We start from the raw sequence: 20,381 nt of genomic DNA, 5'->3' as shown, positions 1-20,381 counted from the left end.
AAATACGGCATAGGTGGTTGGTAGTAGTTTTCGGTAGGGGTAGGTAGTGGTATTGTAAGCCCATTGCAAAATGGTAAGCCCATTTGGAAAACGTACGTGTACATAGAAAACACTGTCAAGGACATATCTGTTGCACGAATTCCGTTTGCACATCTACTGCTTGGCCGGGTTACTTTTCTCTTGTTGTTTCTTTCTTAATGAAACATTCAGTTTAGTCGTACAAAGTTGTTATCCTTATTCCCTCACAAGTTGTAATAATAGGTCTCGGAAGTTGATTCCAATTTAATTTTTTTCCGAGTAGTTAAAGGAAGTAGGAATTACCAATAAGTACTATTATCGTAGTCTTAGTTAATGGCAGGTCCACCCACTAAATCCCAGTAATTAGAGGTCCATAATAAAAAGAAAAAGAGAAAATTGGACCAAATTTTTTATTCCCTGGTCCGGTACACGTGCGGGATGTCATAATCCACTTTTAAAAATACCCAAACTACCCATTCCCTGATAGTACATATATATTTCTTTAAAAAAAAATCACCATTTTTTCCAAATCCGAGATCCGCTCTACTCCTCTCTTTCTGCTTCTGCTCAAATTTTGCTTCTGCTTTTGGATTACGAGCTAGAGTTTTTCTGAAGATCTCTTTGAAGATTTACAGGTATGTTATGTAATATCTTTTTCCGCTGCTGTTGTTTGTTTTTTTCAACTGAATCTGTGAAGATCGGATTGTTTTGATTACGTTTTCACTTTCTTGTTTCGTTTTTTGTTTGTTTTGGTTTGTTTTTGATGAATCTTGATCGTAATTATTCAATTTTTTGGTTAGATTATGATGTTTTTAACATATTTGAACTTTCGATTTGATTATCTTGTTGTTTTCGCTTTTTTATTTTATCAAAATCGTGCTTGTTTGTTGTTTCAGGGGTATTATCCAACAGTACATATGTTGCATACTGATACAAATTGCTTTTGATTCTGTTTTGATCTTAGTTTTATCACTTGTTGTTGTTTGATTCATAAGTACATATCTTCGATACTGAAATAAGACTCTCTCGATTATGTTATTTTGATAGATTCTTTACATACAATTATTTTTTAGTTCATGAATCAGCAGTACATATGTGGCATACTGATACAAACTGTTTTTTTTTTGGTCTAATCGTTGTGGTGTTTGATTAAGATTTTGATCTCCATGTTTGATTTCTTGATTATTTACTAGATCTAGATGAATAATCACGTTTTTGGTTCATTTCGTTATTAGCTTTGATCATACTAGTTCCATTTTGTTGTTTTTAGATTTGTTTTTTTGTATGAAACAACAATACGTATATCCTGTATTCACAGAAACCTAGCTTATTTTGAATGAAGAAGAACAAGATGGTGCATCGTTATGATTTACGAGGAGAATATTTGTTTTCTGTTTCCAGGTATGCTTTCTAATCATCTTGTTTGATTATTTTGTTCGGTTTTTCTTCTTTTGATTTGTTTTTTTGATTGTACTCAGATAATCAAATCGATTTGATTGACGCTTTTATGGTTTTTAGGTTTGTTACAGTTGTTTTTCGTGTATGAATTGACAGTACATATATGGCGTACTGATACAAAACTCTTCTAATTTTGTTTTATTTGAAGTTTTTCCAATTTTTTTGGTTCGATCCATGAGTATGTATGTATAATACTGATAGGAAGTGCTATTTGCTGTGTTTTTGCTCCTTTTTTAGTCTCACCCTTCAGTACTTATGTGAAATACTGTAATATGTCTTTCGATTCTCTTATTTTTCATAGATCTGTCACCTGTTGTTGTCATACTGTTGATTTGTAGTTCATGAATCTTCAGTACATATATCGCATACTGATAGGAAGTGCTCCTTGTTATGTTTGATTCAGTACGTATATGAAATACTGAAATAGATGCTATTTGTTACGTTTGATTCAGTACTGGAATTGGATATGGAGATGATCTGGAGCTGCTGTTCAGAACTTATTGCAAGAAATGACAGATTTTGAATGATAGGAACATGAGTTGTTGTTGGTTCAGATTTGCAAGCTTGTGAAATTGGTGGTGGTCTTGATGAAGTTACAAATTGGTTGTGATGTGTGTTTGAAAGAAGGTGTGTTGCAAATGGATTTGGAGGAACATAGAAGGTTGGGTTGCTGATGTAAACTGAAGATACGGATGAGATAGAGGAGGAATTCCTTCATTCAGGTATTACTCTGTTTCACAGAAGAAAAAGAAGTATAGAAAACCTTTCATTCTGGATCATCTTAATGATGTTTTTTGTGACCGCATAGATGGTACTGATGAGCTTGGTAACATTACTCATAAACTTAGTTCACTCATTTTCTCGGTAAGTGCTGTAATTTCTTCCTTTACATTTAAAAATAAGTGGTGCTCAGTATCTGTTTTCAGTACTGCAACTTAGGAATTGACTAATGCGTGCTTTTTTTAACTACTGATGCATATTTCAATAAATCATTTTAATCCCTTTTTAGGAAAGTATTTACCTGATTGGTAAGTAAATCAAGACTAGAAATTTTAAGTGATTTGAAGACAAATCAGAAAAAAGTGTTTTGTTTTCCATTAGCAAACCTGGCCTGAATTTGGCTACTGAATTTACCAGTACAGGCATTCCTTATGGTACTTCTTATTTTGCAAATTATTGAGACTGTTTAGACATATTGCTTTGTAGGGTTGTTTTTCATTGTGGATTAAAACAACTAAAATAATAATGCGAAAAAGAAAGAGGAGTGGATGGGAGAGTCTCAATGCTTTTATTATTTTTTGCATTTGATAGTTTCAAGAGCTATCTCATCCAAGTAGGGATGCAAGTAATGAGAGAAAGTCAAGTCATCCCATGGCTGCTGTATTGGTGGATTACAAAGGTTCAAACTCTATTAAACCAGTCCCTCAGGTCATGGTAACACAGACGAAGAACTGCTTTTCTAAAGGAGCTTAATTTATACAAATGGACATCAGCTGCGTAAGATCTTCCACTTAGTTTCTTTTCCGCATATAGATTTATGAATCATGTGATAGATGTTCTTTCAAAATATATTTTCATTTTTTTATTTTGTGATAGATCCATGTGCACCTAACTGATGCACCTAGCTATATATGGATTCCTTTGCTATGTCATAGTTTTTGCTAAATACCGATTCCACTTTCCACTATGGATCCTAGCAATCAAATTTGATATATTCTTTTGCATTGATAATTAGGTACAAGACACTAACCTCTTTTTCAAACTTTTCGTGTTAATGGAGGACATGGTATTATCTTACATAATGCAGTGGCTCAAGGTATGCTTAGTTAGTATTTCTACAGTCTTCATGCAGTTTTAAGTAATATTCCTTCTCACATAATTTTTGTCAAATAGAAAATGGGAAGAGCTTAATTTGAATTTGCTATCCATTTGCATTTTGCTAATTTCGGTTTTTATATCTATAGAGATATATACTGCATGTTGTTATCTATAAGTGGGAAGTGTATGGATTTAGAGAAATTCAAACTTCCGAAAAAACTGAATTCTGACCCGAAGTAGGCGATCACTAGAAGTATGGAAACACCATTCCACAACAAAAGTTTTCCTTGATTACCTTCGACGAATCGCATCTAAACATATTCCATTGATTTTAAATTGTAAATATTTTCTACATATATTAAAATACCCTTATTGCACTGACTGTTTTTGCTCCTTTACAGATGACTTTGGGGTGCTTGGGGTGTTGACCCAACATTCAAACAAGGAAAAAAGATGACGAGAAGCAGCAGAAGATGCCTGAACTAAATCAGTTATACATAATGCAGTGGCTCAAGATGTCCAAAGTTATATGTCATAATCCACTTGTAGGTGGTGATTACTGTGAACAAAATCAGTGGATGAGATGTTCGTCTCAATGGGTTTATGAAGATGGTAGTGCTGTTTAAACAGGGAAGAAGAACAAGTCTGTGTTGCAGCTGAATTGAAATGACAATGGTGTTGATGTAGCTGTTGCAGTTGTGGTTTAAGCTAAGAAGATTGTGATGCAGCAAGATAGAAGATTACTGAGAAGATGGAGCTGAAGGAAGTGGTGAATGGTTGACTGCAGAGGTGCTGGTGCTGCAATAAAGTAAAGTGAATTGAGGAGTACTCAGATTCCTAAGTAGTGTAGCAGATATGTACTCATATTTGTAAGCACTGTGGCAGATATGTACTCAAATTTGTAAACAGTGTAGCAGATATGTACTCAAATCTATGGTCCTTTATATGTTTTAATTAAATTTGGACCTCCAGATAAATAAAATCCCGATTTGGTAGAAGTATGTTATTTCACACGTACTTAAACAGTGGGGTATATTAGTCATTTCCATGTTTTCAAATAACTTTGGACCTTAGAATAAGAGTAAAATCTAGTTGGACCCTGCTATAAATAAACTTATGGGCTTAGGACCAAACAAGAAATTTTCCAAATTAAAAATCAAAATAAACTTTAAACTTAAACATGTAGGACTCCAATTCAATAAAGAAATTAATCAAACAAAGGAAACACGAATCGAAGTGAGCGATGTTGGAATGCGAAATCCAAATCTCAATTGCTCTTAGATGTATTTTAGAATGTATGCGTAACAAACCCATCTTGTTTTTGATTGATTTTATTTTGTTTGATCGGTAGAATGTGATTTCAAAGATGAAATTAGGGTTTTCAGAAGATCAGTTCGGCTGATCTTGCAGTATCAATTTTGAGCCGAACTTGGTGTATGATTCAGAGAAACACTATGTTCGGCTAATGCGACTTTACAATATTTTCGGCCGAAACTCAATTTTCCAGCCGAACCTCAATTTTTCAAGCCGAACCTAGTGGATGATTCAGTTTCTGAGTGAAGTTCGGCTGATAACTTTTGAGCCGAACCTCTGTTTTTTTGAAATTATACCTAGGTTATCAGCCGAACCTAGGTATAATTTCAAAAAAACAGAGGTTCGGCTCAAAAGTTATCAGCCGAACTGTTCATCTGGTCGGCAAATCTGGGTTTTAAAAATTCAATTTTTTGGCAGATTCAACTTATAAAAGGAAATTAAACCTCGATAGAAGTTTACCTCTGATTTGAATCACACATTTTGGTCACTTCTAATCACTAAAATCTCAAAAGTCAAAACCCAAGCTTTTTTTCTTCACTTCTTCTTCTTCCTCCTCTCAAAAATCCCAACTCTCTCACATAAATTTGATTTTTCTATTAATTCACCACTAATAATTTAATGTTTAACCAATCCTTAAAATTCATAATTAATCAATTCTAATCATAATCATTTACACTAATTATATAAGGGTAGTTATGCCATTATCAAAAATGATGGATGAGGGGTGATATTGTTTTTTATTTAGTGACCCTATTTTGGCATTATCTAGTATGCCTCAAAAAAATCTAGTATGCCTCAAAATAGGTTTCCTAGAATTGGACAAGAGCTCAGCACCAAAAATGCATACACTAAAGAGTGATAAAGTTTAAGATATCAGGCCCACGCTCATTGCATCCGAGTCCCACAAATTTCAATAAACATACCATGTGTATGTTTACAAAAGTACTGAAGGAGTAAATAGATCATGAATTGTGTCTGGCTAAGACGTAAACAACTGGAATTGACTGCTGCCTCATAGTACTGAGAGTATATGCGCAGCCGTGTTGAAATCACCCAGGGATTAACTTGTCGATCCTTCTAAGACTTGCTATGAATAAACCAAGTAAAAGGCTGCAGCCTTAGATGGATCGAGGCTGTACTCATCTGAACATCATCATCAGTTGCATCTTCAGTGCAGGACAAAATCTCTAGGACCTCAAGCTACGAGTACATCCAGACTATTAAATGAAAGTTGGAACAATTCTATCAAAAACTTGTTTCCATGGGTCTCCTTAATTTTTCGATTACAAAATGCTTTAACTAAAAGAGAGATTTGATACTCGTATTGTTGTTTTATTAGTACAAGCTTTCAAGGAATTCTGGTTACATGTACACTACAAGGAAGAAAAGACGCAGCAACAAGCACCTCGTATCATGCTTTTGTTAAGCTATGGAAGTTTCGAACAATTAGTTGAAATTGGGATAGAATACTGAGTGTTCATTCTTCATCATGATTTAAAGAATCCATGTGAAGAAACCTCTAAGTTACAAGCGATTACCCAATCGATACTGAAAGCTTTGAAAAACCAAGCTTCTTTAGTCGACTGGATATAGGAGTGGACCATGATTTTTCTGACTTCCCACATTTTATGTCCACTACTTCAACAATATTAGGTCCTTTCTTGTTGGAGCTAGTAGCCCTGTAAGGAGTTCTCTCCGAAGGAATATCTTCAGACCCAAGCATTGGAAGATCATGGGTACTCTTTTTTCCGGTGCTCTGTCTTGCCGAACTTGTGGAGCTTCTTCGATTGACATTACTTGTACTGGTACTACTGCTGTTGCTGCTACTACTCGCCTCATTCGTTGTCCGTCTTCGCTGTAGACTTGTTCTTGGAGTAGACCCAGACGGAAGTGCAAGTGGGATCGTTGCTGGTTTTCTTTTAGTAGATATTGGTGTGTGTTTTTGTGCACTGTTTCTGTTATCCATTTCCTTGGTTATCAGGGAACTGATTGTACCAGTGGTTCCTACCCTAATTGAACCTCCAGCGCTCTTAATTAGCTCAGGTTCCGAAACCATGACTCTATTATAGTATTCTCGGATTTAGGGTCTGCCCAGGAATCCTCTGATAACAGGAAACAAGCTCAAACTTCTTAATACACACTTTCAGTTACCCCTAAGCAGCCATTGGCCTGTTAAACAGAAAACCCACATCAATTCACTGCAAGCAAAATCTGAAGTTGCTCTATAGTCTAGCTTCACTACCATATGAAAACGTTCATAAACCCAAAAGCGATTATGGACATTGCTGCAAATACTGAAGATCTAAAAAGGGATAATGACAAACATATCTACTACCAACACTGTAACCGATCTCTGTGAGCGATCTGATTCGGTATAATGTAATACTAGTTAATAGAATTCACAGTAATCAAATCCTGCAGTTCCTTCAGAAAGGCCACTGAATATTCAATTCCATAGCGTATAACAAGAAGTCTAAGGTCTCAAATCATTGCAGGGTGTTAAACACCACAAATAACATCAGGCGCCATAAACAGGAACATTTTTTTTCTCTATATCGAGCAAAGCATAGAACAAGTTCACTAACTGGACAAAAAAGATCAAATTCCAAAGAGATACAAGAAATACTTCCTGGAAACTAAGTTTCCCAAACCTGTCTATGCAACAACATCTAGAAAAACACTAAACTTCATTTCCCCTTGAAAATGTTTGATGAAGACTGTGTTAGGTTAATGATAATACTGTACAGTATGAGTTCTTTTCTCTATGTAGCTTAAAACTGTGGTTGATTTATTTGGTTCTGAATTTTGTACTATCAAAGAAACCATAAGCAAGAAATCTTGTGACTGCGGATGCTTTTCATTTATTCATTCATTCAAGAAATTTACTATGATGACATCAAGTTGTACCAAAGAAAATTAGGTTCAATCATCTGCATTTCTAAGCCTCGAGCTATTGGATTTGAAAAGTTCCATGATTAATAACACAACCAGAAATTTGAGAGGAAATTGGCCAACTCAACTTTCAGATAAAACAGATTGAACAGAAATCAAATCTAACAACAGATTCATCAAATCCAAACCATCCAAGAAACACTTAGGAAACCGAAGAAATATCAGTGAAAAGAAAACCCCGAAGATTTATAGTAATCTTTTTTTACAAAATTAGAGGGATAGAGTTCAAATAATGAGTAGAAAAACGAAACATGTAACAAGAATTTCTTAAACCTCCTAAGCTGAAAAATCTAGTTTCACAGATACTTAGTCTTGATTATTCTTCCTGTAAGTCACCTAGATGCAAGAAATGATGATAACCAAAATGAAACCCTAGAAAACCATAACAAAAGGGAGAGAAAATGTACCAGTAAGAACAGATTTAATGGACAACTTGAAAGAGAATCCAAATGGCACCAAGAAGTCTCTGAAAATCTGTCTTTGTGATTCTTCTTCTTCTACTACCTCTTAAAAGGAGTCCTCTTCTTTCTAGTTACTACTTTGACATTATCTTCTCTGTCATCAGCACATCGCCTTCATTGGGCCTGCACCACGACAGAGGACCATGCGCTATCGTTTTTTACTTGCTTATCTTTACCGCCTTGTTACTAAAGAAATATAAAAACAAATTAAGAAAGCGGAAAACTATTTTTTTATTCACCGAGACTTTTTGACCTCTATAATAGTATAATCAGAGACGCAGCCCTTTTCATCCACCTGCTCAGTTAAATCTAAAATTACAACTTACAGGCGTGCGGCGTGCCACTATGTCTTTGTGTGGAAAAATGCATGTATCATGATTGGAGTTACTTATGTAGTAGCCACTTTCCTAGCACAACATCTTAAACCGTAGGCATCAAAAGAAAAGTTCTAGCAAGCATCAAGTCAAAGTGAAGACAGTATAAACATGTAAAATAACACATGAAGTTTACGTGGTCGCGGTACTAGATATTAGGAACTATTTTTTTTTTTGGGCCATGGTTTTTTTGGGACCTTGGTTTTATTTTGGGTAAAGACATTATAAGTAAATCTAGGTCACCCCTTATCTAGATATTTATATTAATACTTAAATTACCTTCCTGATTAATTTTGGGTGATGATTAGTTAGTGTTAATAATAGTTAGTGTAATGATTAGTGAGATGATTAAGTTAAAGATAATTAGTGAGATTAAAAAATCAGATGTTTTTTTTTAAAGATGTAGAATTATTGAGAGAGTAAAGTTAGAGAAGATGAAGAAGGGAAACATGAAAAACGATGGATTTTACCAACCACAACCGGAGGAAGGGTATTTGGGTACCCAGGTAGGCTTCAAACTTAGATAATGTTGGTTGAATTGCTCCAAACTTTCAAAAAAATGAATTTTTTTATGTAGATTTGGGCCAGTTCGGTTACCATATGTCAAGAACATGTAACCGAACACACCTGAAAGTGTAGTTCGGTTACGTTTTCCAAACACGCAGGCTACCGAACTCGCTCGTTAATGGAAGTTTTGGTCGTACAGTGTAATGTTCGGTTACCTAGGATAAAATGGTAGGTAAACGAACTTTGAACTTAACAATTTATTTGGGTACATCTTGTGTGTTCGGTTAGTTCGCAAACTTCAACGCAACCAAGTTCCTAACCGAACCGCAGGTTAGAAGTAACCTAGTGTTAGAAGTTCGGTTGGTTCGCAAACTTCAACATATCTTGCGAATCAACCGAACTGGGCTTATATATGCATATATGCAATTAGGCAAACGTTCGGTTACTACGAAATTTATTTCTTGGCGAATTAGGTAGAGTTCGGTTACGAAGTTTCAAAGGTAGAGTTCGGTTACAAATAAAACTTAACATTTTTGCGAACGAACCGAACTTGTGGACTTCTCATTATTTTCGTAAACTAAAGTTCGGTGATATCCTTATTTTGCGAAGGAATCGAACTTATGGACTTGTGTTGTTCTAATACAAGGAGTTCGGTTAAAAGTATTTTTTTGCGAATCAACCGAATTCTGAGTTCGGTTAAGAAAAAATTAATTCTTGATAACCGAACTTTTCTCTGAAAAAAAAACTCCATTAAACCTCTCTGCAACTTCCATTTTCAACTCATTTTAATGATTACTTCTCATTTATTCAACCAAAAACGAATGACAAGTAATGGGTTTGTGAGAATATCTTTGTTAATGTTTTAAATTAAGCTATATATATATATAGTGGTGGTGGTGGTTGGTGGTGGTGGTAATCGGAGGTGGTGGTGGTAATCGGTGGTGGTAATAGGCGGTGGTGTGCGGCGGTGGTGGTGGTAATCGGTGATAATCGGTGGTTGGTGGTGGTGATAATCGTAGGTGGTGGTGGTGGTGGTGGTAATCGGCGATTGTGGGAGGTGGTGGTGGGAGGAGGTGGTGGTTATATATATATAGGTGGTTATTGGGTTGGTTTTAAATTAAATTAGGTTAAGGGTAGGTTAGTCATTTCAATGCTTTAGGACACTCCTTATAACTATAGGGAAGGTGACCTAATAAAACCATGGTCCCCTCAGAACACCATGGTCCCTAAAAAATCGTTCGATATTAGTTACAGGGTGGGATTGAATCTTTTTTTAGGCCTGGTTTAAGTGTAAAATTCACACACATATCACAGCCCAACTAAAAAAAACTATGGAAAGAAAAATGTTTTTTTACTTGTTGAGGCCGGCTTAAGCTAGCTCTAGTGTAGTTTCGCCCCTGCGTTTCGGTATAGATATTAACCTACACAGGAGAAAGGAAGATCAATTTTTACTAAGGCAAAGGGTACCAAAAGATTCGGGGATAAACTATCACTCTTAAGCTCAAGAGCACTACAAGTCTCACTATTCACTCTTTCTCCCCAGAAAAATCCAATCTTTTGTCCAGTAGTTCAATACTAAATCTTATAACCAAAATGTTACTACATCGAAACAGTGTTACATGGGTGTATGATAACTTGTCGTTCCAATTTCTTTGAGTCTCGAGGCCCGATCTTCCTCCTAGCATTTTTGATGGTTGTTATGGTTTCCTCCTAACGTGACTATCCTCGTTAGAGCAGCCCTGGACCCCACCTTGACGCGAATCCTCTGTTTCTCTTTTGTCCTTTATTAGTTGAATTAAATGATTTATCTCCTCTTTCAAACTTGACCGTTTACTATTTTCTTTGCGTTCCACATGTCTCCATCTGGTTCTCTTATGCTAGATATTTTGATAGATGTACAAAGCTGTAAGTGATCATCTTATGCTTTTCTTCCCCTATTTGTGTAATCTTTTCACTATGATGCTTACTGAAAAAGCGGGGGTCTAACAACCACACTCAATATTTCGTTTAGGCAATCTGTATGAACAAACTTCAATATAATTCTGAGAGCACCAACTAATAAAGTGAGCTCAACCAAAAATATATCCAAGAGTTATATCTTTGTTTCTTAACGTAATCAGCAAATCAAACAGATAGAAATCCGTGAGCTTGATTATTATAAGAAACAACTTGGACGGTATCAAAAACCAATATCCAAGTGTCAATCAATTCAATCAACAATCAAAGGTTGGATTCATAATTGATTGAACTTACGCACAACCTGTGATATTTCAATTATATAGAAAATATAATGCGAAAAAGAAATAACACAGACACCAGAAGTTTTGTTAACGAGGAAACCAAAAATGTAGAAAAACCTAGGGACCTAGTCCAGATTTGAACACCACACTGTATTAAGACGCTAGAGACACTAGCCTACTCCAAGCTAACTTCGGACTGGAATGTAGTTGAGCCCTAACCAATCTCACACTGATCAATACAGTTGCGTTCCTTACGTCTCTAAACCCCAGTAGGATTCCACATACTTGATTCCCTTAGCTGATCTCACCCATAACTAAGAGTTTCTATGAACCAAAGTCGAAAACTTGATAAACCAATCCGTTTCACACAGAAAAGTATATAGAATAGATAAATCCATCTCCCACAGATAAACCTATGAGTTTTGTTCCGTCTTTTGATAAATCAATGTGAACAGGAACCAATTGATATACCGGACTTATATTCCCGACGAACAGCCGAGAAATATCAATCACCTCACAATAATCTTAATCGTATGGTAGTGAAACAAGATATTGTGGAATCACAAACGATGAGACGAAGGTGTTTGTGACTACTTTTTATCTTGCCTATCAGAGATTAAATCTCGAGCAAATATTAGAGACGATAGTACTCAATCACGATAGAAAACAACAAGATCAAAAAACGCAACTACTGAGAAAATAGTTGGGTCTGGCTTCACAATCCCAATGAAGTCTTCAAGTCGTTAACCTACAGGGTTTTGGAAAAACCTAAGGTTAAAGGAGAACCGACTGAAAAAGCGGGGGTCTAACAACACCACCCAATATTTCGCTTAGCAATCTGTATGGACAAACTCCAATATACTTTTTATGAGAATCAACTAGACAGTTAGACTCAATCAATAAAAAGATATATCAAAGAGTTTATATCTCAATCTCTCGATTTGATCTTTACTCAAGCAAATGGAAATCTGCGAGTCTTTATCAAAGAGAGATAACTTGGACGGTAGCAAAGACCAATGTCTAAGGATCAATTAATATCAATCAACAACCAAAGGTTGGATTTCCAATTGATGATCTTTAATGCATAACCTATATTATTTCAATTATATAAAATATAATGCGGAAAAGAAATAACACAGACACCAGAAGTTTTGTTAACGAGGAAACCGCAAATGCAGAAAAACCCCGGAACCTAGTCCAGATTGAATACACACTGTATTAAGCCGCTATAGACACTATCCTACTACAAGTTAACTTCAGAATAGACTATAGTTGAACCCCAATCAGTCTCCCACCGATCCAAGGTACAGTTGTACTCCTACGCCTCTAATCCCAGCAAGATACTGCGCACTTGATTCCCTTAGCTGATCTCACCCACAACTAAGAGTTGTTGCAACCCAAAATCGCAGACTTGATAATAAAAAAATATGTCTCACACAGAAAAGTTTATCAAAGGATAAATCTGTCTCCCACAGAAAAACCCTAGGTTTTGTTCCGTCTTAAGATATAAAATCAAGGTGAACAGGAACCAATTGATAATCCGGTCTTATATTCTCGAAGAACAGCCTAGATTAATCAATCACCTCTCAACAATCCATCTTGACTACACAAGCGGTTTGTCGAGGAATCACAAACAGTGAGACGAAGATATTTGTGACTTCTTTATCTTGCCTATAGAAGAAATCTCACGATCTCAAGCCAATCAAAGATTGTACTCGTACGATATAAGATGCAAGATCAGATCACACAACTACGATAAAAGTAGTATCGGTCTGGCTTCACAATCGCAATGAAGTCTTTAAGTCGTTAACCTGGTTTTAGAGAAGAAAACCAAAGGTTAAAGGAGAATCGACTCTAGCGAGCGCACTAGTATCACATAGACGTGTGGGGATTAGTTTTTCCCAATGCTAGATGTCTCCTATATATAGCCTTCAAATCAGGGTTTTGCCTTAGTTACAAAGCAACCCATATTCACCGTTAGATGAAAACCTGATTTATATTCAAGCTAATATTTCTCAACCGTTAGATAAAAAACTTAGCTTGTCACACACACTTGGGTAGACGTTTACAGGATTTGTGAAAACTGTGCCCTAAACGTGTACGTGTATGTTGGTTCAATATAGTTATCCAAAAGGTTAACCATATGAGCATTTCATATTAACCTAGTTCTTCTTCACTACACAAGACACATTTGACTCAAATGAACTAGTTAGAGAGTTGTTCAATTGCTATGAGATCTTATGTAACTACACAAGACACAATTGAAACAACGATGATTCGATTCGATGAATCGGCTCATGAACTTTATATCCACGGTTTGCATAAAGCATTCCTTAGTAATTTAAGTTTCATGTTCAGAGCACATCTTTAGATAATAACCACTTAAGCTCACAAACAAGTTCGCGGACTTAAGGCAACCGACATAGTTTTCCAAACTCAGCAAAAGATCTCGGCAAAGAGACTTCCTCCAGTTCGCGGACTAGGTTCGCGGACTAAACATGCAAACGTGTTTTTGGAAAATCCCAGCAAAAATTCTCGGTAAGAGAACTTCCGTCAGTTCGCGGACTTGGCAAAGACAATTCCTCCGGTTTCTCTCAATCAACAAAGTTCGAGAACTTCGGATTAAGAAATACATGGTTATGTAATCTAAACTCTCATGCCAATCATTGAGACATTCTCAGAGGACGTTATATATCCGTTATTCACAAACCGTTTCACGTCAGAGCAATTCTCAAAGTAATTGAAACTTTTCATGACTTACGTCACTAGGTGAAGATAAACTTGATCAAAGCGAAAAGCTTTACCAACACACGATTTCGAGAAAAAGATAAGTAGTGAACTCAGCTCGAAATGTCAAATGTGTATGATCCAGTCTATATAGCATACGACTTTTTGTCTCATAAGAAGTAAGAGATATACTAGATTGACTTTTGAGTGATAGATAAGTTCAAGTCTCCACATACCTTTTTGTTGATGAAGTTCCACGGTTCCTTGAGTAGATCTTCGTCGTTGTATGATGAATCGCCATGAAGTCCTTGAGCTCAACTACACTTTTCTATCCTAGTCCGAGACTTAGATATAATAGACTAGAAATCAAGACTCGTAGTTTTGATCACTAACATTGACAAACATGCTTGATATAGCAACGCATGCGAGGTTGACCGAGCTATGCTCTAACAATCTCCCCCTTTGTCAATTTTAGTGACAAAACTATTAATACATATGGAATATAAAAAAGATAAACTTTAGTGGCTCCTATTCCATAGTCTAATCTTCAACGTTCTTTGAAATCTTCGTCCTTCCAAGTACTCCAATGATCCCAAAGGTTGTAAGTTTAGCACCACTGTTGTTGAAGATCCGTAGCTATAACAATGAGAGAAATCGAGATTCTCGATCATTATTATACAGTGTCATAGTATCATTATGTAACATCAAAGTCCAATTGCATCACGACTTTAACAACAATACTATGGTGATATGTATCACTCCCCCTTAGTCAATACTCCATCTCGATCATGGAAACCACTCCCTCTTACACAATGATCCAAAAACCATATGTATTTGTAGTGTGAACTACATTATTTCTCTCCCTTTTTGTCAATAAAATTGGCAAAGGTAAAAGAACGGGATCATAATGAAATTTCCACAAGAGACATTTCATAGAATAAAAGAAAAATACATACCAACTTAATTTAGATGCAATCATAAATGAAAAGCGGGGGTCTAACAACACCACCCAATATTTCGCTTAGCAATCTGTATGGACTAACTCCGAAATACTTTGCTAGAGAATCAACTAGATAGTCAGACTCAATCTAGATAAAAGTATCTCAAGGAGTTAATATCTCTCTCTTGATTTGATTTTTACTCAAGCTAAAATCAATAGCGAGTCTTTATCAAATACAAGGAATAACTTGGACGGTACCAAAGACCAATGTCCAAGGATCAATCAATATCAATCAACAACCAAAGGTTGGATTTCCAATTGATGATCACGAACGCACAACCTGTATTATTTCAATTATATAAAATATAATGCGGAAAAGAAATAACACAGACACCAGAAATTTTGTTAACGAGGAAACCGCAAATGCAGAAAAACACCGGGACCTAGTCCAGATTGAATACACACTGTATTAAGCCGCTACAGACACTAGCCTACTACAAGCTAACTTCGTACTGGACTATAATTGAACCCAAATCAGTCTCCCACCGATCCAAGGTACAGTTGTACTCTTACACCTATGATCCCAGCATGATACTACGCACTTGATTCCCTTAGCTGATCTCACCCATAACCAAGTGTTGCTGCAACCCAAAATCGCAGACTTGATAATAAACAAATCTGTCTCACACAGAAAAGTCTATCAAAGGATAAAACTGTCTCCCAAAGATAAACCCTAAGTTTTGTTTCGTCTTAAGATATGAAATCAAGGTAAACAGGAGCCAATTGATAATCCGGTCTTATATTCCCGAAGAACAGCCTAGATTAATTAATCACCTCTCTACAATCCTTCCTGACTACACAGGCGGTTTGTCGAGGAATCACAAACAGTGAGACGAAGATGTTTGTGACTTCTTTATCTTGCCTATCGGAGAACTCTCATTATATCAAGCCAATCAAAGATTGTACTCGTACGATATAAGATGCAAGATCAGATCACACAACTACGATAAAAAGTAGTATCGGTCTGGCTTCACAATCGCAATGAAGTCTTTAAGTCGTTAACCTGGTTTTAGAGAAGAAAACCAAAGGTTAAAGGAGAATCCACTCTAGCGAGCGCACTAGTATCACACAGACGTGTGGGGATTAGTTTTGCACAATGCTAGATGTCTCCTTTATATAGCCTTCAAATCAGGGTTTTTCCTTAGTTACAAAGCAATCCATATTCACCGTTAGATGAAAACCTGATTTAGATTCAAGCTAGTATTTCTCAACCGTTAGATTGAAAACTTAGCTTGTCACACACACTTGGGTAGACGTTTACTGGGTTTGTGAAAACCATTCCCAAACGTGTACGTGTATGTTGGTTCAACATAGTAACCAAAAAGTTTAACCATATGAGCATTTCATATTAACCTTATTATTCTTCACCATAACTAGTTCAATTGACTCAAATTAACTAGTTAAAGAGTTGTTCAATTGCTATGAGATCTTATGTAACTACACAAGACACAATTGAAACAAAGATGATTCGATTCGATTGAATCGGCTCATGAACTTTATAGCCACGTTTTGCATAAAGCATTCCTTAGTAATTTAAGTTTCATGTTCAGAGTACATCTTTAGATCATAACCTCTTAAGCTCACAAACAAGTTCGCGAACTTAAGACAACCGGTGTATTTTTCCAAACTCAGCAGAAAATCTCGGCAAAGAGACTTTCGCCAGTTCGCGGACTTACACGTAAACGAGTTTTTGGAAAATCCCAGCAGAAATTCTCGGTACAAGAACTTCCGTCAGTTCGCGGACTGGGTTCGCGGACTTGGCAAATCCAATTCCTCCGATTTCTCTCAATCAACAAAGTTTGAAAACTTTGGATTAAGGAATACATGGTTATGTAATCTAAACTCTCATTCCAATCATTGAGACATTCTCAGAGGACGTTATATAGCCGTTATTCACAGACCATTTCGCGTCAGAGAAATTCTCAAAGTAATTGAAACTTTTCATGAATTTCGTCACTAGGTGAAGATAAACTTGATCAAAGCGAAACACTTTACCAACACATGATTTCGAGATATAGATAGGCGAGATATACTCGGCTCGAAATATCAAATGTGTATGATCCAGTCTATATAGCATACGACTTTTGTCTCATAAGAAGTAGGAGATAGAAGAGATAGACTTTTGAGTGATAGATAAGTTCAAGTCTCCACATACCTTTTTGTTGATGAAGTTTCATGGTTCCTTGAGTAGATCTTCGTCTTTGTATGATGAATCGCCATGAAGTCCTTGAGCTCAACTATACTTTTCTATCCTAGTCTGAGACTTAGCTTTGTAGGCTAGAAATCAAGACTCATAGTTTTGATCACTAACATTGACAAACATGCTTGAGATAGCAACTCATGCGAGGTCGACCGATCTATGGTCTAACAATAAAGCCGAAGCTAAATGCATTCATCAAGGAGTTTTAAGATACAAGATAACCCCTACAAAATTCCACAGCCGCACACCCCGCAAAATATTACCATTAAGCACAAGTTCAAAAGAACTCTCCCCCATTTGATGTCATTTCCGAAAGAACAACAAGAGCGACCTTAATTTCGAAAGAAAAGAAGGATTTTTTAATTGGACACCAAAAACCATGGAAATGATTTTCTATATCCAAAACTCAACCAAATTAATCACAAGTAAACCCATGATTAATTTAATCGGAATACGCAACTAAATCAAACCACAAAAGTGATCAATTTAATTGATTGTGCTCAACATAAAAAAACTCACGGAGCTACGACTGAGATAACCACACAGAGATGACTACCTTAATCGTTCAAATACTCAACATAAGGAAACCCTTACGGAATATACGACTGCATCAACCAATAGAACATGATTAGTATAGCCGTTCATATACTCAACACAAGAACTTGTGGAATATATGAAAAACTCAACTAGATTAATTACAAGAGAACCTATAATTAATCTAATTGGAATACACAACCAAACTAATCACCGAAGCAATTAATTTAATTTTCAAATGATTTTACTCGACAAAAGAAGACTTTCGGAGCAAATAACTAAATAACCAATCAAGATGATTAATTTAGTTCAAGAATGCTCAACATATAACATCTCATGGAACAACCAACAAGGCCAATATTAATCGACATAGTTGTAAGGTGCTCAACATAAGATACACAATGGAGCCTTTACGGTAAAACATAACAAAATGGATCAATGAATATCAATACCGTGGATAACATACAAGGATCTATTCTATTTTCCATCACTATTTGCATAACGACATAATAGACTTTATCCTTGTCAAACAAAAGATTTCATCCTATTTTCCATCAAATAAATGACTGCATAGGCATAACTTTTGTAATTGTCAAAAGTCCATTCGTCCTTTCATCAATACGAATATCAATTTATGAACGACTTTAATTTTGACATAATATGGGACCTTCAAGTTCACGGACGCAAACAATGCATATCCCATAAAAATATTGCAATACTTCAAAACAGATTAATACTGCAATAATATCATCCTCCAAATATTTTTAGAATTTAAAAACCAATAAACCTAAAAAATAACATAAGAAGATGAAAACAAAAATGGCTACGTGTAGTCACAATCTTCTCTATTCAAAGCACTAGTTATTCTTCCAACTAATCCAAAAAGAAGACATACTAGGCAACAATTCCTTTGAGAAATTCTTTATCATTCCCGAACTCCTTGTTATCGACAACCATTGGGACATAAGGTTCACGGAGATAAATGTCAATACCCACGAACTGTCTTGGCTGAAGAGGTCGAATTAGGGTCCTCTGAATTTCCAAAGATTTAGACACGAACGTCTTTATTTCATAAATCTCCCTTCTTATTTCCTTTGACTCATCAAGAACATCGGAAAACTTCTGAGAGTTAGAAGGAACAACCCTGGGTTTTCTTGTATTCCTTCTTTTTCTTTTCAGGGACTTAGAAACAGGAGATTTATCTTTTTCGTTGATTGAAGACTTAACAATCATGTTGACATCCTTTCCATCTGACGACATTTTGAGAACAGTTATGAACAACTGGATTTGTGTGATGGAATCACTTAACTCAACAAGCAGTCATATAAAGGTTGTCAAAAGGAGAAAGGAATGTAGGGTTCAAAACCTATTGACAGGTTCGTATACCCCCAACTCTAAAACCCTATAAAGAGTAGAATTGTTGATAATAACCCTTTCTTTTAATTGATAGACAAAAAAATAACAAATCTAAGAAAAGAAGGAAAAACTTTTCTGAAGCCTGGATCAACACTCAATCTTGTCTCTTTTCGAACAGGCATATGAGACAAGATTTTCCCAACAACACAATCAAGTTGTGTTGCGATGAACAACGATTTGTGCATCTTTTTCCTAATGGGAGGAATCCTATGATCTCTTTCTATCAAAACGATTTGACCATATTATTTTTTTAAATGGTCTTATTCTATCCTTGGAAACCAACTTCTTAGACGAAGATAAGATCCTACATACCTCGGCGGTCTTCTGAGCAAGTTTCAGCTTCCTTGCTAATCGATCTGCTTTTCGTTGAAGTTTGCTGGCGTGCCTTATTTGGTGCTTGTATTTGTAACACCTTGATAGTTCGTGTCCCTTCATCGAACAAAACGAGCACGTCAATCTTGGATAGTATTCAGGCATCTGAGATGTGCAAGCAGCTATACATATTGTTGATCCTGAAACATCACTGATAGGGTTTCTAGTTATCGAATTCAGTGAATCTTCTAGCTTGATTGGGTTTCCCTCTTCTCCGAACCCATTGAGGTTGATATATGTATTGCTACAAGTATCAAAATCGATTCTTCACAAAGAAGCCCTACACTTGATTTCCTATCTTCATCGGAATCATAGGTTTCAGACATTTCATCAAGTGTTATAGCTAGACCTTTGTTCCCAGTGTATTTTCTACGATTTGGGCATTCGTTAGCAAAATGGCCAAAACCCTTACACTTAAAGCACTGAGGCATGTCCTCATCATCAGCCTCGTCAGCATCCCTGTTTTTAGGAGGTACGCGACTGTGAGGTTTATCTGATGACTTAGGTTTGTCTCTTGAAAATCGTTTACTTGTCTTCAACAGAAGATCCCTAAACTGTCTTGTGATCAAGGAGACTGATTTGTCAATATCTTCATCCGAAAAATCATCTTCAGACTGATTATCCTCAGAGACATGAACACTCTTACCTTTGACAAGTAATTTAGTGTTCTTTTGTGCTTTAAAGGCAACATCCTTACCGAATTTGGATGTATGCTCGTGGTCAAAGATCTTAAGCTTTCCAACCAAGGTTTTTCTGGAAAGATTATCGAGGTTATTCCCCTCAACGATGGCATGCTTCTTAGTCTCGTATCTAGATGGCAGCGATCTAAGAATTTTCATCACAATGTCCTTTTCAGGAATAGTCTTACCCAATGCAAAAGATGCATTAACAATTTCAGACACTTTGTGATTAAAGTCATCAAATGTTTCTTCATCTGCCATACGAAGGTTCTCCCAATCAGAATTAAGGTTTTGAATCCTAGCATCCTTT

At 36.1% G+C, this 20,381-nt stretch overlaps 1 protein-coding gene across 1 annotated transcript; it reads right to left on the bottom strand.

The window, feature by feature from the left end:
- Positions 1 to 5,902: 5,902 nt before the first annotated feature.
- On the bottom strand, positions 5,903 to 8,146 carry LOC113317000 (vitellogenin-1-like). Its single transcript, XM_026565161.1, has 2 exons — positions 7,968 to 8,146; positions 5,903 to 6,777 (listed from the first exon to the last, which is right to left on the bottom strand). Exon 2 carries the CDS (start codon positions 6,662 to 6,664, stop codon positions 6,143 to 6,145), a length of 522 nt encoding a protein of 173 aa, XP_026420946.1. The 5' UTR covers positions 6,665 to 6,777; positions 7,968 to 8,146; the 3' UTR covers positions 5,903 to 6,142.
- Positions 8,147 to 20,381: the final 12,235 nt, after the last annotated feature.

The sequence above is a fragment of the Papaver somniferum genome, chromosome 10 (genome assembly GCF_003573695.1).
Source record: "Papaver somniferum cultivar HN1 chromosome 10, ASM357369v1, whole genome shotgun sequence".
Classification (NCBI taxonomy): domain Eukaryota; kingdom Viridiplantae; phylum Streptophyta; class Magnoliopsida; order Ranunculales; family Papaveraceae; genus Papaver; species Papaver somniferum.
Note: the sequence above shows the minus strand (reverse complement) of the source record. Positions and strands in the feature narration are given on the sequence as shown.

What these genes read in the sequence shown, in the direction of transcription:
- LOC113317000 (XM_026565161.1), bottom strand. Translation starts at nt 6,664, where the DNA reads ATGGTTTCGGAACCTGAGCTAATTAAGAGCGCTGGAGGTTCAATTAGG.